General features: G+C 44.2%; 1 protein-coding gene, 1 long non-coding RNA gene and 1 other non-coding gene across 6 annotated transcripts in view; 1 reads left to right on the forward strand and 2 right to left on the reverse strand.

The window, feature by feature from the left end:
- Positions 1 to 245: 245 nt before the first annotated feature.
- The window catches only part of LOC126546325 (dicarboxylate carrier UCP2-like), a 168,020-nt gene continuing 142,016 nt past the window's right edge, over positions 246 to 26,249 (reverse strand). For all 3 annotated transcript variants that reach the window (XM_055062213.2, XM_050194508.3, XM_050194509.3), the window contains exons 6-7: positions 3,630 to 3,912; positions 246 to 2,601 (exon numbers count right to left, since the gene is read on the reverse strand). In XM_055062213.2, coding sequence (XP_054918188.1) covers positions 2,409 to 2,601; positions 3,630 to 3,912 — 476 coding nt within the window. In that variant the 3' untranslated portion in view covers positions 246 to 2,408. The remainder of the gene's footprint in view (positions 2,602 to 3,629; positions 3,913 to 26,249) is intronic.
- LOC140213585 (uncharacterized) lies at positions 9,077 to 23,526 on the forward strand. Of its 2 annotated transcripts, none has more exons than XR_011890469.1 (4): positions 9,077 to 9,547; positions 11,255 to 11,360; positions 13,857 to 13,926; positions 21,272 to 23,526. It is a non-coding gene; the product is annotated as an uncharacterized lncRNA (long non-coding RNA). The 2 variants fall into 2 exon arrangements; XR_011890470.1 differs by lacking the exon at positions 9,077 to 9,547 and adding an exon at positions 9,555 to 10,416.
- TRNAL-CAG (transfer RNA leucine (anticodon CAG)) lies at positions 26,131 to 26,214 on the reverse strand. The gene has a single exon. It is a non-coding gene; the product is annotated as a tRNA-Leu (tRNA).

A 26,249-nucleotide genomic window follows, 5' to 3' on the forward strand; every position in this document is an offset into this window, starting at 1 on the left:
ACACGTGTAGCTTTCCAGTACCTAATTGAATTCCGAAAAGATTTTGCTGTTAACTGTTAAAAGAAAAGCAGAAATAATTGAAGATTTGTAAGAAATATCGTTCATGTCTGTATTCATGTCGCAAGTGCTCCCAATGGAGTGATCAAAGAGACGGTTAAGATGCTTGAATATCTCTGTTCAAATTCAATGGTGAGACGTTCACAAAGAAGACACACACTCCTAGCAAAGAAAGACGACACAGTAAATACAAAATAGAGGGTTTTTAATACAACCTTCGGACATGCCCAGCACCCGAGCACCAAATGGTTGGTCACGGTGAGAGCATTAAACTCGGCGTCGTCATTTCAAGTTATACAAACTCAAGAAAACAAGTGTTGACAACCTGGAGCCCGCTCTTTGTGTTCGAAACGGTGTTACATGATCAGACGATTATGTGGTTGTCCGCAGATGTTAACACAACGAACCTAAACAGGCCCTTAGCCCTTGACAAGGTTTATAATATGCCAAACACCTCTCGGTGACGAGCAAGGGTAGCCTTTAGGGCCAAGTTAAAATGCACTGAAAGTGCGTCAATAGTAAATACATGATGGCGGCAGCATGCCTTATAGATAACGTGTCCTGCGAGACAGATATTTTTTCTGTGTCGGCACACAGACGTACGCTGAGATGATAAGGTTATGATAAGGTTGTGATAAAGGCTGAATGCTTCGTTTGTTCTCATTCTAGAGTAATCATAACTTGATGTATTTCCTTCCTAATAACGGGGAAGTGCGATGGTGATGGGCGATTTATTAGGCGAGATAGACAGGTGCGCCCAACTGCACTGAGACATTATCCGTATGCAGTTTGCTAATTTTTCATATATTAGCCATCTATTTCCAAACAAAGTGATAAGGCTGTGTAACAGTCGAGAAGAAATGGTACTGAAAGCGGATGCAATTATTGGATCACCCATATTAAAATTTTCCGCTGCGAGCTAGAGCCGTTTGCTGGGCTTCGCTTTTATATGTGTTTACGAAATAGCATAGGACTCTTGCAGAAGTTGTTAAGAAAACCCTGTTTTTCTATTGACTTTTGATTGCCTTCAGTATACTTTATAACTAATTATAGGAACGCGCACGCCCATCGCCCGCGAGAAGCAGACGCTGACCTCTTGGCTAGCACGCATCGGCAGGAAAACGTTATGCGAAGCTGTTATTTTGGGATCATGGCGTGACCTCACGGCAGCGAGGACTACAGCGACTGTTCTGAACTATTTGCACAGCGCTGGACTAGAGCCATGGATTTGAGAAAGCCACTTTCCACTCTCCTATGTGTTTATTTATATTGGGAAACTTCTTTCATCAACAAAATCATCTTTCAAGATTATTTTCGCTCCTTCTAGATTCGTTTCCTTGTGCACGGTAGATATTCAGCGTACGCCTCCCTATAAAAAAACAACGTAGATAGTATGCAGATTGTCTATAGTCTACATATATGCAGCTTTGTGACATCATCATAAAATTATTTTAGCTGCATAGATAATACAGACGCCATGTATACATACGTCGCTACCAAGTCTTTTTTTTTCTATATTTTGAGTTCACAGTCTAGCTAGTGGGTATCATACAAGTAGCGTTGACAAGTCGAAAAAAAACGCTGTAATGCTACAAGTTCGCAGGCTGCCTACAGCCCATCCATGAATTTCCCGAAAAGGCGCCTACAGGCCTTCTACAGTCTGTAGAAAAAAAGGTTTTAAGAGCAACTCGGCAGACAAGTCTGCCTTTCAATAATACAGTATATATGTATTTTCCTCCTTGAGAATTTTGCCCTCGTCGACAAAGTTTGACTTGAATATGTAAAACTGCATATATGTTCGTCTAACCGACACAAATACGCATATCTGATCGTACATTATTAAAAAGAAAACGTGAGCATCTTTCCAAACTAGTGAAGCCAGTTAAGTGCTGTTATATAGCTTTTTTGCTGCCGAGTGCTAGAATCACCTGAAGACTCGACACTTACCAGTACAAACCATTCGTAATCTCCGCTAATCGAACTAGACCCTGCCATTCCGGAGCGCCGTGATGTCAGAGCAAGCGTTCTTAAGCTACTAATAATTGATAGCACAGTAGCTTTGTCAGGAGGGACCTTTCTTCTTTAGGGTGTGTATGATAGTTGAGTTGCGTTGCTTGTTTTTATCTTCTAAGAATGTAAAAAAAGAAGTCTTATCATGGTACAGTTCCGCTAGTTTCGTATGCACCAATAAGTTTGGCTGGAAATTATTGTCGTCTACAGAATGTTCAGTAAAGACTGCCACTGCCGTGAGCGTAGTCGAGCCCGCGCGTCAGCCTATAGTGCGCACTCCTGTCTATCTCAGCCTATTTGCATGACGAGTGAGATGGGGAAGGTGTGTGATATGTACAGGGCTAAAGGATGATGGCGGCACTGGGCTCGGCCAACACCGAATAGCGAGAGAGGTGTATCTTGTCCTGGCCCACGATCAGGCAGTTGGACGAGCTGTCACCGCTGTTCAAGTGGTGGAACAGTCGCTTCAGCTGTTCGTACGTGATGAACATGCAGATGTTCCATGAACCTAGTCGGACGAACGAGGGCGTGAACCTGCGCGGGAAAAGGACGGACCATAGTTGAACTACGACAGCTTGAACGAAACTGAGAAGAAAAAAAAATGTATTTGTGCATACTGCGACTTCCCGACACAATTTGAAAACGGCAAAAGGAAGAGGTGACAGTGCAAAGCTTACTCGGCCTTTGGTAGCATTATTTCATCTCCCGCCTGTGATACTGTTCTACTGCATACGCAAAGTGACATCTAACGTAAGCATTAAAAAAATGCGTTCACGAAAACATGCTTCATTGAATGAGGCGGGAACGTGTGCTTCGAGAGAGCTGGAGCAATGTCAATGTCGAATGAAACGTCATCAAACGTTATCGAGTGAGGTTCGCACTGTCACCCGCCCAGTCATCCTTGCTACCATGCCGCAATTCAAATCCTCAGAGGAAGAGGAGGAAAATGAGGATGGCACAAGTTACGCGCGGATCGAGCCTGGCAGAGTCAGGCCGCAGTGGCTTCGCCCGGCCGTCGCCTTTTGAAGTGCGGTGATAAAATCTGCCACAGAGTAAACCGCAGCACAAACACTTGCAAAGCTACGAAGACTGCTCAAGGCGATTATAATGAGAAGAGATAGAATGTTTACACTCCATCAAGCTCACTTGTTACCCCACAAGAATATTTACTGTACTGAATGCTTGGTAACCTTTAGCATTATCATTACTTGCTACACGCCACCCCTCGCTAAATGGAAGGGTCATCATCATCAGCCTGGTTACGCCCACTGCAGGGCAAAGGCCTGCAGTGGGCGTAACCAGGCTGATGATGATGACCCTTCCATTTAACGAGGGGTGGCATGCGGAAGGGTCATCATCATCAGCTTGGTTACGCCCACTGCAATGGAACGGTATCTAAGTTCAACTTCGGGAGCAGGCGAAAAAAAAAAGTATCTTTCCTGAAAATGGAGAGACCCCGGGAGAAGAAGGTGCCGATTAAGGTGTTGCGATTCGTGTCACACTTTCTCGCACTAAATATGAGTTCGGTATCGATAACGGAACACACACGTGGTTTCGCTCACCCTTTGTAGAAGGCAATGAGTCCGCCTTCGTGGAACATGCGCACGGCGCACTCGACGGCGCCCGAGTAGAGCCCCGCGCCGGCATTCATGTATCGCGTCTTGACCACGTCCACGGGCGAGGCGACCACGGTGGCGCAGAAGCCCGCCCCGAAGGCCGCCACGAAGTGGCACGAGATGTTGTCCCCCAGCAGGCCCCGCGACAGGATGGCCTCCTTGACGCTGTCGTAGCACACCAGCTCGGCCGCGTTGACGATGCTGTTGCGCGCGATGTTCGGAAGCATACCTAAAGGGGAAAGGAAAGAAACGAAAATGGAAACATCAATACGCTGATTGCCATGACTGGCTTTCTCTCTCTCTCTCTCTCCAGTTGCTGCTCAGTCGTGTGCGACACTCGGCAACACTACTGTCCAATACATGCCGGATTACCCTGTCCTCCAATGCTTCTCAAGGATATATCTGAGGAAATAATCGTAGCGTCCACAATGCTGTCAATCCGTCTCGCCTGAAGAGCCGTGTCTAACCATGCTTAACAGCGCTTTGGCTCGTATAACTAGGTTCAAGGCACGCTGAACCCCACCAATTTTTTTTGTTACTGAGCACAAATACTCAAGAGCAAAACGTGCACAGAGTATTCTACACGATGCAACTACTTCACGATAGTAACCACTCGCACTTCTACTGATAACGCTGGATGAAGACAACGAATTCTGGCAGTTCGATTGCCATTCTCGCCTGAATGACCATATGGAGGAAAGCATTCCTTTCATCGCGCTGGAAGAAGAACCGCAATACCATCTGCCTAATGAACAAGTGTGCGAGCCCACCATTGGGAACTCTGGCATCAAGTATTGTGTGGCTGGGTGGTTCGCTCCCAAGTAGAATTAAAGATAACGACAGGAATACTCAGTGCATATTTAGAACGTTTACACGAGGCATGAGCAGTACGTATAGTATACACCGAACTTTGTCAATGAAAAGAAACATTACGAGCTAAGGCAGGTGCGAACACTGACAATCCCCGGCCCTACCATCCCTTTATCTTTTCTTTCACCAATTCTGTTTGCCCGCTCCATAACTACGTCGAGTCCCGATAGTGCTCAAGGGCACTCCTAGATAGAGTGAAGGCACTGTATTCCACTGCATTCCGGCGAAATTGCCATACTGCCATACTGCCATACGCCAACACTTTTTTGGAAGTTTATCTGGACACCCGTGATCCTTCAGAAAGATCTTGCAAGGCAGACAGTGCCGAACACGCTTTCCCTGTCTTCACAAAAAACGGCGAAGTCATCTGCATAAGCCAGGATTTTAACTTCTGGGACGTGCAGCGTAAAACCACGTGTGTTCGCATCAGGCATGACTGCCACACAAAATTGTTCAAGGTATACGGCAAAAAGCAAAGAAGACAAGGGGCAACCTTGTCGTATAGACGAGTGGACTGGCACCTTCGAACTAAGAGACTTCGTAATTATAACCTGCGTTGAACACTCCTCGTAAGCCATTTCAACGCTATCTAAAACGATGCTCCCAACATTACAGTATTGCAGTATATAGAAAAACACCTCATGCGACACCCGGTCGAGGACCTTCGCAAGGTCTAGCTGCAACATGGCCACCCGACTTTCAATGGCATCACAACATTCCAGCACGTTCCTTACAATGTGGGTGTTCATGATAATCGCGCGGCCTTTAATGTCACACGTCCGGTGCGGCCCTATAAGCTCTTTAATCACGCATTGGAACCGACTAGCCAGCACTTTCGTGAACATTTTGTAATCTGTATTGGTCATTTTAATCGGTCTGTATTAGCCAACTTAAAGAAGTTTTCCCCGGTATTAGGTTTTTGGAATCAACACTACGTGTGACGTACGGAATGAGGGTGGCACTTTCTATCGCGATAGCAAATATGTGGACCCTCGAGGGGCACTTCTGCCGTCGGCGTCGCCATCGCCGCGAGGTTCCGTATAAAGTCCAAGGGCTATAAAACCGTCGCCGCTCGCCGTACATGGTATGTGGGAGTGAAAGCGTGCGAAGGTAATTCGGCGAACGCGGCTCAATCTAACGTGCGCGAGCGAGGAAGGCGGCCGGAAGCGCGCCCTCTCTTGTCGACAATTACTCATAACCATCCCTCGAAGTAGGCGGCGCAAAACCGGCGCCACGGAACTCACGGACCGCTGGCGTTGAAAAGCGCACAGGCAACCCTGTCTCAGCGTCGAAAAATGGCAATCAAGTGCATGGTGCACTGTATCTTCCTTTTCAACGTTGCTATCGAAAATGTCAAATATAACTACAGCGTACAAGAAGTTTCAGCTTGAATGATATTGTGAACAAACATTGCGAAGAAATTGGAAGCAATATTTTATTTTTGTAACTTGCTTGGAACGTAACTAGCGTATGTAATGCGGTCCTGCACGAGGGATTGGGGGCCGGAGACCACATTTTCTTAAGTTTTGACTGGTTGCTCGGATGCTCTCGTTTCGTTCTCGTCGCATTCTCGTCTTGATTGCCCGGATAACAGCTATATGTTTTGGCTAAAAGTCTCTTGAAGGTCGCCGACAACAGGAGCTGAAAGCATTTAATGCCTAAAAACGGCGCCTAGGCCGTCCGGCCCTAGCGATTTGCCTGACAGCAGCTCCTTTATCGCCCTTTCTATCTCGAGAACACTTATTGGCATCTCAAGGCTTTCTCTAATGTCGTCAGTCAACCTTGGCATTTCCCTCGTGAATTCACTGTCAGAGCCTAGTCCAGGGCATGTCACATTGCCGAACTTTGCCCGCAATAATTCTCAAGACAGGCTCTCTCGAGCAACGAAGCTTCTGACGTCACCTCGTTTTGAAAACTATGTCAGCCCAATCTTATTTCTTGGCGCGTGCCGCTTTTCATGGCTCATTGCCCGTTTGTTTGGCATCTCACGCATCTATAACCGTTCGATCCGAGCGCGTACAAGTGCTGCTTTGTATTGCGCTGCGTCAAAACTTCCAGTTCATGTCTTACTTTTTTTACGTTTTCAGCTAATTGAACATGAACCATATTTTGTGCACTTAATAAAAATTCTAGCTGACTTTGCAGTTCTTTGTTCCTGCAGTTTATCGCGCTGAAGACTGCTTCCTCTTTCGATTAAAATGAGCTTAAATTGGGCGTTCGATTCCTCCGATGCCGCAATAAAATTTTTATGCTTATTTACCATCAACTCTGTTATATTTTCTTTAACTCTGTGCACAAATGGTTCATCCTCAAGCAGCTTTTCGTTAAATTTTCACGCGTTCCAGTTGAACCGTGTTCTTTTAACTTCTTCCCCCACCGCGAAGCTTACCCTGGCATGAACCGTGAATGATAGCGGTGCGACGTAACAACTGTTACAAAGAGGATCAAGTCGCGAGAAGCATACTGTGTGCAAATTTGCTCGGTTGTTTTGATGAATGTGCGTGTACTGCGGAATCATACCATCCGTGAATGAAAACTAGACGCACATCTTCTAAGTTGTGGTCTTCAATTCGTGTGCTGAAACGGAGGGCACTTTTGTCACGAACACGTTCCCTTCTGAATCGGTCTTCCGTAAAACACGCGCAACTAAAATCACCAAGAAATATGATGAAGCGAACACATTTTACATGCTGCTCGGTGCACTCAAAAAACAATGATCGATCATTCACACTGTTCGGCGCGAAAACGCATAACTGCCGCCACGAAGCTCCAGAAAAATAAAATGGACAATGAGCATGCGGCCAGCTTGACAAACAGTTACACTTTCTTCAACAATACCAGCACTCTTCTGTATTAGCAATGCACATCCGCCTGATGTGCCATCAGCATGGCATACACATATCGTAATGCGCCGTGAAAGGCGTCACCATACGATCGGTCTGCTCTTGAGTTTCGACTTTAGTTTCTTGTAAATCAACAACATCGAATTCGTTCTCCATACACAAGCGGCTAAGTTGGTACTGTCACCTGCACGCTCCATGGCCCCGATTAACTAACGATTTAACGTGGCAACTCTCAGTGCTGCCTCTAATCTCACCGCCATTTATTTGCAAAAGGCAAGCCGATCGCACGGTGCCGCTGGAAAACAAACGATCCCAACACCAATGAAGAAAACCTTCCAAATTTAACTGCTCTAAGGAAAGCCACTCTATCCCCAAGCGTACCTTTAGAATACACGAAGGCTGATTCTGAAGAGGTGCCCATCTATTCCCGGCACTAGTCCGAGCCGGGCGCCCCAGTAGAGGCGCGTGGTCCTACGTATAGGCGGTGGTGCCGCCGTCCGCCTGTCCGGCAGGACGTTGGACCACGGGCACATGGGCGCCTGACGACCCGCCTGCGCTTTGGGCGGCGGTTCCTTTTTGGTCTCGTTGTCAAGGTTCCTGTCCTCGCTGCTGGCCAAGTCCCTTGCTCTTTTCGTAGCCGCATTGCTTGTACTCTATTCTGCGACGTCGACCTAAGCAGCTGCCGGTACAAGCACTGTTGCATCCGGTCCGGCAGTAGCGGGTTCCGTGACCAATTCTTCTTCGCCCCTGTTGTCGCATGTCCTGTGCACTGCAGCTTTCTGATTCGTAGATAGCGCAGTTGCCACCTTCGGGGGAATGGCAGCCCGCTCAGATGCACAGAGGGCCTCGTAACTGTGTCCGACGGCAGGACTTGGGCGCGGGAAGCCTCATCGACGTCAGCCTCGTCCATTAAGAGCACAGCCACGCCACCCCGCGCAGTGCCGGTCCTGTGACGGGCGCGTAACGCATTCACACATTCCGTCTTTTCGTGGCCATGGCGACGGCAACCTTCACATCTCGGGACGCGGCAGTCACGCCGACCATGTCCGCTGTTTTAGCATTTCAGGCAAAGTGGTGCTTTGTCTGGTACAAAAACTAAGGTCTGCTCACCAGCGACACGAAGTTGATGCGGCAGGTCTTCCGCGGTCATGCCCGTCTTCAGAACCAAAGACATCATCCTTGTTAACGCTGCTTTATCTTGTACTCCGTGAACACGCCACTATTCCCGGAAAAAAACCCTCAGCTTTCCGAACCATAACGGGGCTGTGCGTATGCGTCCTCGTCCGGCACGCTATGTAGCATCCAGTGCAGCTTCAGCTGCACGGCCTGGTTGGCTGGATCAACTACAATGCACCGATCTTCATTCACTTTGACGTCACTGGTGCTTGCAAGCCTCTTCACGCCCTCGTCGCTCTTGAAATTCACTGCACAAGCATGGCTCATCTGATAGGCCCATAGGGCGATAACATCAGGAAGTTGGCCTAAGCTATCCTGCGCATCGCGGAAATGCTCCACGCGATAAGACCTAGCGCACATCAGCATGTAAAAACGTATTAAAAACAAACCGATCGACTTGACAGCCGAGGCAGCAAAACTTGATATTCCTGGTCTTCTGAGGAAAGATTTCTGCACTGTAAACACAAATGAGCCCATATGGGCGTTTTAACAGTTGATATGCCATTTTTCCCCCCTAGCTTAAAATGAGTACGCCCACGAGAAGAAGTAAAATAAGCTAGAACCATTATTATACCCCCGACCCCATTTGAAGGGGCATTGCGGTTGTAAAATGGGGGTTTTCAAGGAATAACGGTGGCGTAGGGGAAATTGAGACGAGCCAAACAGAGAAAAGAATAACTCAGCCATGACCAACAAGGCAGTCAGCCGCAGCGACAATTTCAGTAGGATTATTTCTGCAGTCAGATTCGAAATATCCCGCGCAATGTGTGTCGGCGCTGTTTTTCTGTTCGGAGTAGCCGCGCCTTGGTGCTGCAGAGGACGCCGAAGTCGGAACTACGCGCGGAGGAACACCAGCCTTCGGAGCGCGCGCGCGCGCGTTGAAGCAGCTTTCAGCGACGGCCATTCGACCAGCGACGGCACATTCTTCTACCGTGGTTGATGTTTCTCACTGCTTTGAACCCCCAAGACTCCACGGTAAGTGACTTTGAACGATTATTACATGTTCTATGAGTGTGCATGTGTTCTAAGTGAGGAGACGCGCTGATATGACTTGTTGAAGGTCTCGATACAACATGGCGCGACAGTTGACCGTCCAGAACCATTTTGCACGATCACTGTGTTTCTTCGAGCTTTGTCGTAATCGAGGCGACTTGAGTGCTCAGAGTCAAGCGAGTGTACTTAAAAATTAGGATTTTATATAATGAGGGACTTTGCCGCGTCTTTAATTGGGCGGATGTGAGCATTCGACATGATCCCCGAAGCGCAAGCCACTACCATAATAGTTACGTGCAGTGCGAGGTGAGCTAAGCTTCGCCGCCTAACCGCGGCCTGAAAATGTGGCGGCTCGTTAAGGGCTTACTGCGGTGCGCGTGTGTGAGTGTTTGTACAGCGATCATTTGAGCGAGAACCGGCGGCGCTTCTTTGTGCGCGGTATCTGCTAGCTGGCGCGTACGTGGCGCCAATCCCCTAGCTCGTGCGATTGTGTGCAGTAGGTCGCCCACTTAGCGCGCATTGTGCAGATTTGCCAGTACGCTCCTTTCTATCGTCTGTGTCTCTTCGCGCCCACGTCGTTGATTGTGCAGGCAGTGCGCGACTGCGGCACGTAGCATGTAGAGCCTGCGCCCGTCGACTTTGATCTACGGGCGTGAAATGTCGGCGGCGCGTTTGTGGTATTAAAAGCGTGTGGTGAGCTTCCTACGGCACTACGGGTCAACGCCGCATGAGCTGCCGGTCAGAGTATAAGAACCTCTTTATTGTTAGCGTACTGCTTGGCGGTAACAGGTGTCCTGCTTGGGTTCAGATTACTGGATACGCCGTCACTTGAACCTCGGCGGCCGGAGCAGGTGAGTACCAGTGGCGCCGGCACCTCGGCCGGCAGAAAACGGTGCCCGTGCCGTGACGAGATATATCAATTTACGCGATAGCATTGCCGGTGATAGGTCATACGGGCGCGTCGCTCCATGCCTGTGTTCTTTGCTGAGGCCGCCACTACGCCTGCGGTGCACTTACTACGTTATATCTATATAGTCGATGCTTGTGCAATGTTGTTATTCAACAGCTGGCGCTGTGCTCTGGATACCTGAACTTGTTTAATGTTTAATTACTTTGCTGCTGTGCCATTGCTTATTGGGTACAGATATTTAGTATTGAATTCTAGGTGCCAAATTAACACAAAGAAGTTGCGCTTTTCAACTCAGGTTCATATCACACATCACAGCGTCATCCTATATTGCACGAGTATTAATAACAAAATTTCTGTTGCTGGTGAAAAAAAAAAAGGGCAGACCGATCAACCTGTAACCTGTATCTGTGAGAAAAATGTGCTTCAAGTCCGCGATTGTCTATAAAAAAAGGTACTACCTTGGTATTCAATGTCAGTAACACTCATAAGTTATGCATCCTTTTGTGTGAAATAATTTGTCTTAGAAGCCATTCATTGTAAGGGATCAGTAAACATCTCATAGCTTAAGTAGTGCATATGTGCATGAGTTGGGCAGAGGTATTGGTTTGTAAAGAGCAAAGCCATTAAGATATAAAATATTGGCAAGCTTAGTTTAACAATAAGCTGACGAATATACAAAACCTAATGTAGCAGCAGATGTTCTCCAAGATAAGCTTGTGACCAGCTTTTTTGTGTTCTGTGTGATCACTGTAGTGTCAAATTTTTCATTTTTATTTCAGGACTGCGGCTGCGGTCGTTTCATTGCCAACTGTGAGGATGAAGCAGCTTCATGGCCGGAGATCGGGCGCCTCCCATCAGTTTCCCTTTTCAGCAATAGAGGCCTTGGTATGCTCTTACCTAGAGTTTGCTTTTTTACCCTGTATGTTTTGAGTGCAATGGCTAGTTTAGCGGCATTACTTAAAGTGATTGGTGTGACACCTGTTCCATAGGAGGTATGCAGGTTATCCCACGTAACTCTAGCAAACTTTTAAAAATATGAATATGCCATCTAGCTGCACAGAACCTATGTAATGTTGTTTCCTGTCTCTTGGAAATACTTGGATTTGCTGCATTTTGCCTAATTACCTAATTAGTCTTAATCAATTAATCAACTTCTCAAATGTAATTAGATAAAAAGTCTCAATTATAAAATTGTAGAGCAATGTGAAAATTTCCCAGTACAGCTATCTGTGGCTCAATATGTGCTACATAATGTGTTTTTAGAGCATGAAAGAAGCCTGAGAATCTCGCAAAGTGCCTTGAGTATGTTTCTGTGTGACAGCGCCTGTGTTGTGTTCTTCCTTCAGTCCTCGTCTTTTGCGCTGTACTAACAGTCGACCTCGAGTGGCCATTCCCGTGGCAGTCTTGCATGTATTGAGTGCTTGCCCTGTATAGGCATGTGTGTTTCCAGTAAGCAAAAAATACTGAAGGAGCCCAACGTGATGTATTTCAGGACAAGTGTATGGTGTAAATTACTATGTGACAATAAAATAAACTGAAACAAGACTTCACAGTAGAGGTATGCAGGTGTGTGCATCAGTATAATGACGAAAACCTCATGCAAGTTTAGAAAATTATTCATTAAGTTAGTTTCTGTCATTCTTCTCTGTCACATTATTATTGCAAAAATGTGCTCTCTAGTATTGCACGATTAAAAACACAGTTCAAACACATCATTTGCTGGAACCTTGACATTCATAGCAACATAGAGAGGAATGGTTAAAAATTTGCTTTGCTTCTCTGACCTTCATTTTAGGTCTTTCTCATGTTTGCTAAGCTTCTTAAACTATCATAGACCCCTTCCAGGGTTTACAGGCAGCTTGAGCACATTGTGCCAGATTGTGGAGAAGCTGCAGAGGTCGCAGTGTGTATAATGGTGTGCGGTAAATGCAAGTTTATTGCAAGATGCATTATGCTCAGTACCAATTATATTAAGTTATAATTTTAGCAAAAATCTGTTTTCCAGATATATATCAATGTGTCTCCAAAGAACTGCACTTTTTAAAAGAGTTGCTCATTCTCTGTCTACTGTTCGGTGTTGTTAAATGCATGTATGTTGGACAGCATAGTGCTTGGCCTTCAGCTGAAGGTAGTAGTGTAGGTAGTAGTGTAGAAAGTGGTAGCAGTAGTAGCTTTATGCATGTGCATAAAGCTGCAGTAAGCCAAATGCGAAAAGATAAGGGCTAATACGATACAGCCATGTAGCAAAATTTACACAAGCAAACTGTTTGATGCAATCCCTAGGAAACTAAGCAAAAATATAAGAATGTGCTTATATGATAAACAGTACCTATGTTTCAGGCGCATGGCCTTCTACCGCCATATTCCATAACAGTTCATTATTTAACACTTTAAAACTACTTGCCCTGTTATGTCTAACTGCTCTAAATTCGAAAATTTTCATTGATTGCACTATGAAGGTTTTGGCCGTGGCTTAAGTTACTGCCAGAATTAAATTTATAGTTGTGGCCGTCCTATGTGTGATAACAAAAAGCCATTTTGGAACCAGGTGACTGTTATGCAGTATGCTAAGTGTGCGTATTAGAACAGCCACTTATATTTTCATTGTAACCATGTATAAAGTATGTATGTACACATCTCGAAGCCATAGACTGTGTACTGTTAATTGGAGGTGTTATTGTGTGGAGTAGGTTTTTTTGTAAGCATTGTCTAGAATTTGCACTACATTAAGGTGTAGTGAAGCCAAGCGAAAAATATTGACAAAATGGCTAAAGTACATTCTTAAGAGTATTAAGCGCACTTAGATGACTTTACAGCATGTAGTAAAACAAGAATGGGAACTGAAGTGCTTAATTTTTGTTCATTATTACCATATGGCACCAACATGCAATGAAGACAAAAGAGGAAGACAAGTGAAGTGCACTAAAGGGCAACTCGCTCCTGATGGGAGGTGCATTCACATCTACATGATGCATGCAATCTTTGAGTTATAGCAGCAGCTAACCACCTGTTCACATTGTTGCACATTTGTATTGTTTATGTACTAAGTCTGGCCCTGGAAGTGTTAAGCAGTGCCACTTGTGGCATTGGTGCTGCATGCAAGACATCCTTCTAACCACAGGTGTTATGTATTATGTAAACCTAAGTTCTTTTAAATTCATGTAACCCACAAAAGTTCCATTTGAAAGGATGTGCCATATTTGCCACCATTGCCATGAGTAGCATTGGCTGACAGTCACAGGGCGAGACGTTAACCTTGCTCAGCTATTATGCAAAACTATTTTACATACAAATGTGGTAATTAGTATACATGCTGAAAGCCTCACAGAATAAAATTTTTTATTCGCATCTTACAACGATTGTTATTTTGCTTTAACTCAGGAGGCCTTTCTACCTGCGTTGCATCCTGTGGCTGGACCACTCCCACGATCTCGGCAGAATCGTTACACAGGTGTGTTCTTTTGTGATTCTCAGTACTGATATTTTCTAGTTTACGTTCAATGTAAATGCACAGATCAAATGAAAAACAGGTTAAAAGATGAGCTCACAGGCACTGTATCCAAATGTTTGTTAGGAAGGAAAATCTTTTTTACAAGTTGTCATTATAGCAACACAAGAGAGTGTGCACATCACACCACCAGTACCTAGCAAGCAACAGCATTATACCGTAGAAGAAGCCAAAACATCAGGCGAAAACCTGTACTAAACTAGGGACTGTATTAAGACCTTTTCGAGGCTTAAACTATTTCTTGGGTTACTCTGTCTAATTGCTTGAACTGAACTGACGTGTCCTGCAAAACAATTCGCATTTGATACAATCTGCAGCAAAATATGAACAAAGGGCTGCAATACTCTAAGGGCCTACTATTGAAGTTGCAACCAGTCTTCCCAGTGTACTGCAGCCTCAGGAACATGAAATGTGGTACACTGTACCACATGCACACACAACAAATTTTAATCCATGGGCATCTGTACACTGTGCTTGTGCAGGACTGCACAACTGGCTGTTTATTCGTGACTGAAACAGCTACGTACATCAAGACTGTATTGGGAAGCCACCATCTTTTTCAGTCAGTGTAACAGTCCATAAACATATAAATTTCCATGAGCATTTTGTCTGCCACACTTTTCTTTGTCGTTTTTTTTGCACTCCAGCTTTGATGGCTGCAAGACACTTCAGGCTGGCTGAAGAGACAGTGGTAGCCTAGTAGGTGGCCTCACAAAGTTGTTATTTTGATTTTTAAGAGCCGACTTGCTTTGGACAATGCTGAATAACACATCAAAAGGCACGGGATTATTGACAAGGTTAGAATGACTTCGAAAGAAGTTTAAGGCTTCTTTTAAACTCTGATCTGTCTGCTGAGACCAAATCATGTCAGCTTTTAATGAAGCAATGTTCAGGTTGGAAAGCTGCAAGGCTGTGTGGGTACTCAAACACCATCATTGCTTCATATAGCTGAAGTTGCTGTGACATCAAGGCAGAAGGAAATGACATGGCAAAGGAAAGGTTGGTCGACAAAGGACTCATTGGCAATTATGTAGGTTCAAGGGCTATTGCACTGAGTAAGAAAATGTGTTCCTGATACAGCGTGAACAGTGTTAATGCTGAAGAACAAACTGGCACCATCTCCCCAGTCCTACACAAGCACGTGCATAGAAAGGGATGCCTGTTGGCCTTGAGGGCCACCACTGGAGGGATCACCTGCTATCGCTATGACATAGAATGTGACATCAGATGACTATAGTTCACACCTTTGCTGCAGCTCGCTGGCTGGGCAATTGAAGCCTTGATTGTAAGGATGAAAAGTTTCAATCACAAGGTGGCAATTTAGTTGCCAACTCTTACAGCATGGTTCACTACTCAGTGCTGCAGTGCTGGACGTATTTGACCAAGCCTGGTGCGAGTTCTCATGAGTACCCATGTTCAAGCTGCCGCTAGATACTTAGTTGATAAAGTCACTGAAAATGAAATTTGGTCATCGAAAGAGTCATGAAAACGATGCACACAAGGCTTGTAGCGTGCTTACTTGGTATGACCTCAGTCAAGACACCCTGTGTAGAGATGCTGGCAAAAGTGCAGCAGAAGTGTGGATTGAGGAGACAAAAATATAAGCTGTTCAAGTTCCACATATAACAAACTGATAATAAATCGCCGTTCAGCAAGAACTCCGGCAAAAGGGGCAAGCTGCACTCCCCACAACGAATGCTATAAAAACAGTACTGTTATTGCAGCAAAATTGCCTATAGCTCTTTTGATAGCTTGATAGCTGGTAGCTACTTCATGGTAGCACTTGATAGCTGGTATCACACAATGTTTTCTATGCCACGGAAATATTCCAGCACGTGGGGGCCACAATTCTCCTAGAGGCCAATACAGACACAGGTTGCCAGCAAGCATGGACTAAAGATTTTTCCGTTTGCATTGATGTAGTCTACCACATTTTGTTTTCTTGGGTGCACAGTCACACTGGGGTAACAATTTTCTGCCTGAATATTCATCGCAGGGAGCACTGCAGCCAGCTAAAGCGAGTTTTTTGTTCACAGATGCGGCAAGATGTAGACTTGACCCATTTTTCTCGGCACATTTGTTGGGTTCAAGAAAGAACACAGAGTAGCTTAAGAACTTTATTCCTTCTAGATTTAAGGCGTGGGGCCAGGTATTAACCATTGTTTTAAGAATTTTCCCAAACCGGGAAAGATTCTTTCTTGAAAGTCTTCTCATATCAGCTTGATACAGTCCCTGGCTTAGTATGGATGCATGTGCTGTGGCTTTGTTTTAGTCTGTTTAAAAGGTCGTTTTCCTTTTGAGTGTTCCAGTCGCAAAGAAATCACAAATATATTTTGATTTCAGGAACCCTTGTGACATTACATAATTCCTTTACATGTTGCAACCAAGCTTATTTTTTAAACACATGCCTTTCTTTCAGCATGAAAAAAACATCTTAGATGAAACAAGGCAAAAATGGCTGCTTATGCATTTGTACGATATTCCAACTGAGAGGGGTGAAAAGTAATAAAATGTTCTACTTTCATAATTTTTCTACCATGTGTACAACATTTCTTAATAGGCATGAAGCAAATTCACTTTTATCACTAGCCTATTACAGAAACAAAAAATGACAAACTGAGCTTTTAAGGGGGCCCTCAGAAGGGCCCAGTCCGTGCGTCTTCTTTTCTAGCGCCATGGCTGGGAGCGCAGCTGAGCACATCTGCAGCCTGCACACCCTGTTCTAGAGGTGATCTGCTGCCTGTGGAAAGACTAGACGTGCTGATATGGCGTGGTATTATGTGCGCAGTCTTCCCCCGTGTTTAGTACACGGGGTTGCATAATCTGTAGTTTCAGAGATGCATTGAAGTTTGATACAGACAAAGCATTCACCTCCACTGCCAGCACTTTTCATGATGGTGTCGTTCCACTGTGTGTGGCAGTATCAAAGAGGACAGGGTGGATGCGAAAGCAAGGCTGGGTTTGCTTCATGCTACCTATGTGAAGGTATCGTTAACACACCGTGAAACCGTATCTTTGGTCGCTGACTCTCAAATTCAAAACTTTTTTCTCATTCAGATTTGCGTTTTCTGACTGCGGCCCTTTCCGTGGGAAAACAATCCATTTGCAAATGTACTTATTTGACTAAACGGTCGAATCTGAGTACAACAAACCAAATTGCTGATTTTAGTGCATTCGTTATGTTGGGGTTCCTTTGTATATGACTCCAGAAAAAGCCGACCATTGTCTGCTCACACTCCGCCGCGCCCGCCCATATAGGAATAAACTTAATTTTGGTTGGCCACGATGCTTATTGGTGTAGTAGCTGTCGTGTGTCCACCCATACACATTTTGTTGGCTTCCCGAAAACCTCAAAGAACAGCGGTATTTTGCTTATGTGCATTCACTAATCAAATAAGTACATGTTTGCTAGAATCCCCATAATATTGAGTCAGCTGGTCTGCTTGAAAATGTTCAAAATATGGCAGTTAGATTTGTAATAGGAAGTCATACTAAAAGGCTTTGTATTACTGAGAGTAAGGGTAAGCTGCAATGGCAGGATTTAAAACACTGGGAAATCTCTTCAGTTAAGATTATTTCAAGCATATACTGTTCCAAACATGTAGAGATAGAGAAATTCATATCAGGCTATCATCATACCTCACAAGAAAGAGATTACACTAAAAAGGTTTATTAATTTCCTTTACTTATAGGTGATGCCTCACATTGTTTTTTCCTTGGACCAAAGGGACTGCAAGGTTTTTCAGCCTGCAATTGTTTGCATAGTTTTCAAAGATAATTCCCTCCCTGCTTTGTGTGCTTGATTTGAATGTAAGTTACATTACACAGAATGTATACCCCCCCTGCAATGCCAGTACAGGCGAAGCAGGTACTAAATGAATAACCACGAAAGGATTTTGGAGCGAGCAAAAATGGCATGTGCAATAGATATGCGTAAATGTCCCGTTGGTGTTGCTGTCAAACAAGAAATTGGGATATCGAGGAACTGAGCAAAGTAACTACATGTGTGCTTGCCAAACTATAGCTGTCATTTACACCTTGATTGTGACTTAGCTACCAAAAGAAGTTTTTTTGTCTTGTTCTTTTTCTGTTAAAATGTACTTTTTTCTTTGTCTACTTTCGTTTGGGTTTTTGTAGCTATATCGTGCACATGTGACCAATAATGCCGTGTGGAAGTTAGTGGTTGTTGGTATTTCTCACTGCCTGTCGTTTGTTCAATGTGTGTACTAAAGTCAATAGAGCACCAACCAGTATAAACTAGTGTGTTGAATTTGTTTTCTTGTTTTAGTACAAATGATCTGACTGGTTATGTGCCCAAATAAACAATTAGATTATGAAAACAAAGTTCATCAGAACATGTCATGCATTTTACTTATAATTACCCTATTTCAACTGCAGAACCCACATATTAAGGCATGTAGATTTAAGTGGAACAAGTCTTTTTGCAATCCTTAGTTCTGAATGGGTGAGAGCAGTGCTAAGGGCACAAAGTGAGTCCAATAGATAAATGGCATGGTGCACTGTGCACTGACTAATAATTGATGTGTTTTTGCAACAGACAAGCAAATAAATATCCAGTAATGCCTTGTCAGAGGCACGAAAGCACATAAAGAGGCAGGGGGTGGTCGGATACAAATGTGCTGTGGTTTCAGGTTTGTTAATAAGCATACCACTTTTCTGTAACTTCACAGAACATGTGCTGCGCTGACACATTAATCTTTTTTTTTCTTGTTGTTATATTGTGGGATTTGATTAGTTTCTGGGTTAATGGTTGCTGCTTTCGCTAACATGTTGCACTTATGAAATTTGGGCTGTCATCGGCACTGTTTACAGTGTATGTACTCTTATGGTCACATTATAGTGGTGCTTAATCGTGAAGGCTCTCATTCAAATATAAGCTTGTCTGGTCTACATATGCTTTCCTTCATGCCAAAGGAATAAGATATACTATGTTTATGTCAGAAGGAAAGAAATTGAGACTGGTGTCTATTATTGCACATAAATCTATGCTTAGTTGCGTTAACATTTTTGCATAATTTCAACAACTTATTTAGTGCATTTCTGTAACATTCACACTCTTTCTTATCCACTTAGGTGTAAGGAATAAAGGCAAAAAAGTAAAGCATTGCAGTGGATTTAACTTAATGCTCTTGATTCTTGTTACCTTCTTGATAGCTTTTCTATTTGGAAGAGCATATGTACAAAAGCATGTTTTGACCAAATAGGCTGCTGTTTGGGAGGCTTTGCAAGCACCACTATAACGTGACAAAAGCAGTGTGTGGCCATTTGGTTATATAAATTCTGGTGTAATGACACCACAAAAAGTAAACAAAGATATGTACGCACATGACACAAGCACCGGATCTCACTTCAAGCTTTAAAATAAGGAAACAGGCAATATTTAATAACAGGTGGAGACATGATGTGATGATATCTGTTAAAAGAAATTCTTTATGCAGTGCAACTAATGGATCACTGATACATTCGTCATACTTTTTAAATGTTGCAAGCCACAATTACCTTGCATGTTGTCAGGTCGTAATACCTGGCTACAACGCAAGTTTTGTGGAACACAGGACCGCAGTCACATTCTTTGCAGTATTTAACATTGTGTGATGGAGGATTGTTTCACACGGATGACTCATACTCCCTCAATTTCCCTGATTTCGCATTAATAGAGCATCCCATCTGTCCAATGTAGGCACGGCCTTATGATGGCAGCAGACTACACAACGCTTGCGGCCTAGCTCACTAGATGCATATTGTGCTTCAACCACAACCAACCTTTTCCTTTTTTTGGCTTCTGCCTTTTATTACAGCACAAAACTCTCCTAACAAGGGCCTAAGAAAACAATGATTTGCGCAACTAAATTAGGCATGAATATGGAATATAATGAATGAGATGAAGTAAAAAAGTGGTTGCAGTTGTTTCGTATGCATTTGTAATTTTCATGGGTAATTGTGTAGCTGGTCTCTACGGGCAAAAATTTTTTTTCTGTATGAAACATGTGATGAGAGATTTGCTCTGATGAGAAAAAAAGACAAGCCAGGAAAACAAATTAATTTGTTGCGTGCAGCACAATTTGCAGGCGGTGCACTGTGCAACGGAGGTTATGTACAGTCAGCCATTCCCATCCAGTCATGCTTGCATTGCATACACACATTGTATTAATTTGAGATTGCGGCTAATGAAGTTTGTGTGGAATAACTCTCATTCGCACATAGTGATGCACTGCAAAATAGATTGGTTCGTTCCTGTGTTCATCAAAACTTGTAGCCAAAAATTATGAGCAGATGTGCATAAGATAATTAAGCTTTGGCAGATTAGCACGAAAAGGACAAATGCATCAGTCATTCTCAGCTACATTGCACAAAGAATTTGTTTTTGAATTAATGACATCACTTCCTGTCACTATGTGATGTATATGATGTCTGTTTTCTTATTAAAGCGAGAGTTGAGGTTAGGCACTTGTGTCCTGCATGTCTTTGTCTTCGTTTGCTTCTGTGGTGCCATTACACCAGAATAAGTCCATGACAGGAGCTGCCAGTCTATGCAGTTATACTACATTGGGCTCAGTACGCCTGGCGGCCTGAATGTGACGAGTGCGAAGTAGCAGTATGAACTTCAGAAGGGTAGAATTTTGTGTCGGTGGTGCATATTACAGTATGGTGAAGCGCTATAGATGGAACAGTGTGAGGCGAGACAGATGGGAAAGTGCTACAGACAACTGTGGACGTTTACTGGAAAGTTTCGCTGCAGCGGGACAATGCATGCGTTATCCTGGTGCAGCAAAATTTGCCAATGTTCATAGTTGTCAGTAGTACTTGCCCATCTACATTACACTTCACCGTACACTAGTAGCAGTAACCACATAAACCAACTGACCTGAGCAATAATGAAAGCCCACAGAATTGCCAAATTGTAGGAGAAATGTTTCAGTGTAACACGTGTTTTGTTAACTGACAAGCAAATGGCATACATGTCTGCGAACTGATGATCAGATGCATTTTTCATGCACATACATTATTTTGTACAACTGCTTCCTGCTTTGGTTTTTATGGCTTTTAGGAAGCATTCCAAAGTACTTAACTGTTTGTCTGTTCTAAAATTGAATCTGTTCTCAGCCAGCACTATGTGGCATTACTGCATAAGCCCTTACTTCGTCACTGTCCTTCGCACTGTTCCCAACTAAATATGATTAACCAAATAACCATGTTTTTAAATTTTCAGATTATGAAGAAAATACTCTTAATATGTATTTCATTAGAAAAATTTTCTCAATTTTAGGAAGAAGTCTGGCTGGCCCCAAGCCTGGTGCAAAATGAAGAAATGGCACTCCACATCAATTCATGTTTACTTGTCGTCATAACCAGTCTGTTAGCTTAATTTTTGGTTCTTCCTATTGAATTCTCAAGAAAGGTATCAACTCTGTCATTCAATCTGCAAACAAATTTTTGCACTTGGGGATGCAGCCATGCACAAAGCCTTTGAGCTCATTAATATCTTTATTTTTTAAAGAAAGTGCAGCTGCTGCGTGGAGCAATAGGTTGAATAAGACGAGGGTAAATGAAAAGATGGCGAAATTAGTCATCAACAGTTGTCCAACAAAGGAAGTCTCAAGCTGGAGGCAACATCTTTGCAAGAGAACCAAATGGCTCCAGCCTGAGACATTAGTTGTTCAACCTGGCAAGTCTCCTTCTCTAAATATTTCCTCTAGCCTGAGACCTATATCCATTCCACCACCCTTGACCAACAATACACCTATACATTTGGCAACCCATGGAAAGGTAGCAAATTCACATTCAAGGAAAGGGAATGTAGTGTGCACCCTGGAAGGTAGCATGAACAGTATTTTATTTACTTAATGAAATGCAGATTTGCTATCCAATTACTTTATTTTGATCCCCGTTTTATAATTGGACAGCATGGTTCCTCAGAGAGAATAATATTTCGAAGCTCACACAATTTTGCTCCTTTATGTCCGTTAAATCTGTCCGGGTTGCTACACTATCAGCCCTGTCTGCAATTGCGTAGCAGTGTTTTGAGCATGCATCCAAATTCAAAAGAATAGTTAGGCTTCTACCTCAGAATGTTTGCTACTGTGTTGCAGCTCGAATTCTATGTCTAGGTGGTCACTGTGATGCCATGTGCTTTTTAAATAAGACCAATATGCTATTTGAAGGGCAATTAAATGCAATCTCAAATGACCTCAGCTCGGGGAATGACACAATTGGAGGTCAATGTGATAAGGAGGATTTGATTTCTGAAAACAAGGCACTTAAACGGGAGAAAGCATGACTAATTTCGTATAAAGATGCTGCTTTTGGATATGATCAGGGAAGGTACTTGTTCGTGGCTGCATTTGCAACATGTTACATTGCTGGCTTTATATATTGCACTGAGTACAGTGAAATGTTGCTGCTTGCACAATATTCAACTAAACATGGTAGCCATGCTAATGTGTCCATGCGGAACACAACTCATCCACTAATATGGACTACAGTGGAATCTCGATAAACGAAAATCGCTTCGAAACTGCCGCTTAAATAGGACACCATCCTGATAATTGGTTGGCTCTCTGCAATGTCTCTCAGTAAATATAATGCCTGGTAAATGGAACCAATTTCCCTGGCACCTTGAGGCTCCATTTAAAGAGCACCCACTGTAAAAATATAGGGGGGATCGTGTTTGGAACTTTCGTAAATGTAGTCTTAAACAAAACCGCATTTCAGTGGGAGCGAAATGCAAAAGCACCTGTGTACTTAGGCAGGTGCTTGTTAAAGAACCCCAGGTTGTCCAAATTAATTCGGGTTACTCGCTATGGCATGTGTCATAATCAGAAGGTGGGTTCTGGTTCGTAAAATACAATAATTTTTAATAGCTTGCTCAGAAATCCAGCACTAAATTATGTAGCTTGTTTGTGTGATGAGTCCCAATTTCTTAATTTAGTACTTTGACATTTATCATATTTGTGTGCTAGTCCATGCAAAATACCACTGATCGGCCTCATTATACCAGCCACTGTTAATTAGGAATGGCTTAGTCAAGCAACTTAAACTTACAGCACAAACACCTAAGACGAACCACAAAAGGAAGATACAACACACACTGGTGCTAACTTCTTTATTTCTTCGTCGTCGATGCAATATAAACCCTAGGCCACACTACCGCGCAGGCACTCAGATTGCATTACAGAGATCTGCCAAATTATCACATACGCAAGCGTAGGAAGTCAAATTCAGATGGATGCAGGGACAAAGATATCTTACTAATGCAATTATCGCCCTGCCTTTCTTGTGGTAAGCCTCTAAGGCAAGCCGCACATGCTCATTCTTGCTTTTGCCAAGAATCGACGTCCCATCAAGTTGTGCCTCACAATTGTTGCAAGAGTTTATATGCGCACCAAGGTGCGCTCCTCTATCTACATTTTTGTTTACTTGTTGCGCATGTTCCCTGAGTCGCTCATTGATGCAATGCCATATCTAGCCAAGCTATGTCTTAGCACATGAGAGTGAATTGTATAAACCACGCCGACCGCGCACAGCACGTGTGAAGCATCATGCCGAATTTGGCGTCCTCCTCTGCCCTCTCCGCAGGTGCGGGAGCATAGCTTTAAAAGCTTGTTCGGTGCAGAAAACGCCAAAGGAACACTATGCCTGCAAGCAATTTTCTTGAGTTGATAGATGACCTTATGTGTTTAAGGGACCGCGCAGGGAACATGCACAAAAAGTAAACAAAAATGTAGATAGAAGAGTGCACATTGTTGCGCATATAAACTCTTGCAAAAATTGTGAGGCACGACTTGATGGGACGTCGATTCTTGGCAAAAGCATGAATGAGCTTGCGTGGCTTGCCTTAGAGGCCTACGACATAAAAAGGCAAAATGATAATTGCATCAGTGACACAGCTTTGTCCCTGCACCCATCTGAATTTGAGTTCCTACGTTTGCATATGTGATAATTTGGGAGATCTCTGTAATGTAATGTGTGTGCCTGTGCAGTTGTGTGGCCTAGGGCATATATATGCATCGACGACGAAGAAATAAAGAAGTTGTCAGTTAGTGCCAGCGTGTGTCGTGTCTGCCTTTTGCGGTTCGTCTTAGGTGTTTGCGCTGTAAGTTTTAAGTTCAGAATTATGTGCCAACTAGGCCAAATGAAGTTTTACTCTTAGTCAAGCGAGCTCAGTATATAGTCTGTGCAAAAGTGTGGAGCGTCAGTACAAAGTAACAGTTCAAACACATGGCTCTGTAGTTACAGTTCAGTATGAAACGAGATAAGATTTCTTAGCATTTCTTTCATTTACTAATTTCATTGTATTAGAACATGTAGAATACTAGCAACTGGCATGCTTACAATGTACAGTGCTCTTTTTTAAAATCCAGACAATTGTTTTACTGGGGCAGAAATGTGCTTTCTTTTGGGCCCGGAAGTGAACATATTATATTTCTTACATTTGGTGTAAAATAAATTTTCTTCACTGTCAGTGTGTGTCTCGTGCATTTTTCCTTTCAGCAAGTAGCAACTGCTCTCGAAGGCGTTTGCTGGCCTCGGAGGCACTGCCGATAAGCTAGGACGACTGTATAAAAGCTTTGCAAAGAGGGGCTCTGTGATCAGCGAAATGGAAAAAAAATGAAGACGTGCGGTGACGGGTTCATTCGCCATTGGACCACGTGTGCGCGTGACTTGGTCGATTCAGCGGTGGCCCTGTGCCGTCGATTAGACCACGTGTGGCGAGCCCGCGGCGAAATGCATCGTGGCGGTACGCCGCGCCTATGCAGCAGCAGACGGAACACCGCAGGTCAAGGTGTCGGACGCCGGCGTTCGCTCCGAGCAGGTGCGACGCCTGCTCGGGTGGCAGCTCACGGACGGCCGAGTTCCCTTGAGCCTTGATCGCCGGCGTTCGACATTTCGGCCTGCGGTGTTCCGTCTGGTACTGCGTAGGCGCGTGACCCGCGCCACCATGCATTTCGCTACGAGCTTGCCGCACCTAAACTAAGATGCCTTTAATTCCTTCACAATACTCCCATTGTACCTCCCAGTCAAATAGGGGGGGGGGGTGAAGTGGGCGTATACGGTACCCCCGTTGTGTGCCCAATTGATGCCCACGTCAATGGGAGTTTTATCGTACGCCCTTTCAATGGGAGCAAAAAGATGTACAAAAGGGAATGCGCTAGAGGACAAGCAAAAAACGCCCATCTGGGTGTTTTTTTGTTTACAGTGTGGTACCGCGGTCCTTCTGGGCCGCTGAAGCCGCTCCTATGAAGCTCATTATCAATACGTCCACTCGCTATCACGGCACAAAGTCGAAAAAAGCCATCCTGACGGGACACGAAAACAGAAGAAATTGGCACAGATCCAACCGTAATTCAGCGTTGCGTATCCACAAAAGAGGAAAAAGAGAGAGATGGAACGCTACCCACTCCTTTCTTCTTTATATCTGATGACCGATAAAAAAGAACCCATGTAGGAAGTGGGATTGGCCCGCGCCCGGAAGACCGGACTGCGATCTGATCTGCGATCCGGACTGCCTTGGACCTCACGGCTATCCTGACGGGACACGACTAAAGAGGAAAGTGGCCCAGAGTGAACCGTACTTTAGCGTTGCGTATTCAGAAAAAAAAAGAGTTGAAGAGCTACCTCCTTTCTCATTTTACATCTGCTGACAGCGAAAAAAAAAGAACGTACCAAGAGAAGGGAAACGCAGTCCAAGACGGCAGAAGACTGGGTGGAGCGGTGAAATTACGAAATTCGCGAGCGCTAGTTGGAATCGTTTGGCGCAGGACAGAGGTAATTGGAAATCGCAGGGAGAGGCCTTCGTCCTGCAGTGGACATAAAACAGGCTGATGATGATGATGACTCAGAAGAAAGGAAAAATAAAGAGATGGAGCGCTACCTACTCTTTTCTTCTATACAACTGATGACTGATAAAAAAGAATCCATGTAGGAAGGGGGATCGGCCCACGCTCGGTAGACCAGACCTGAACGCAGCGCCTTGGACCGCCCTGCCATCCTCACGGGACACGGCAACAGCGCAAAGTAGCACAGAGTCAACCGTAATTTAGCTATGCGTATTCAGAAAAAAAAGAGTTGAAGAGCTACCTGCGTTTTTCATTTTACATCACATGGCAGTGAAAAAAAGAGAAGCCTTGTCAGTAGTGGGATTGAAACCCACGCCCGGAAGACCGGACTGCGACCTGAACGCAGCGCCTTGGACCGCTCGGCCATCCTGACGGGACACGACTAGAGAGGAAAGGGTCAGAGAGTCA

Source organism: Dermacentor andersoni, chromosome 10, assembly GCF_023375885.2.
Source record: "Dermacentor andersoni chromosome 10, qqDerAnde1_hic_scaffold, whole genome shotgun sequence".
Classification (NCBI taxonomy): Eukaryota; Metazoa; Arthropoda; class Arachnida; order Ixodida; family Ixodidae; genus Dermacentor; species Dermacentor andersoni.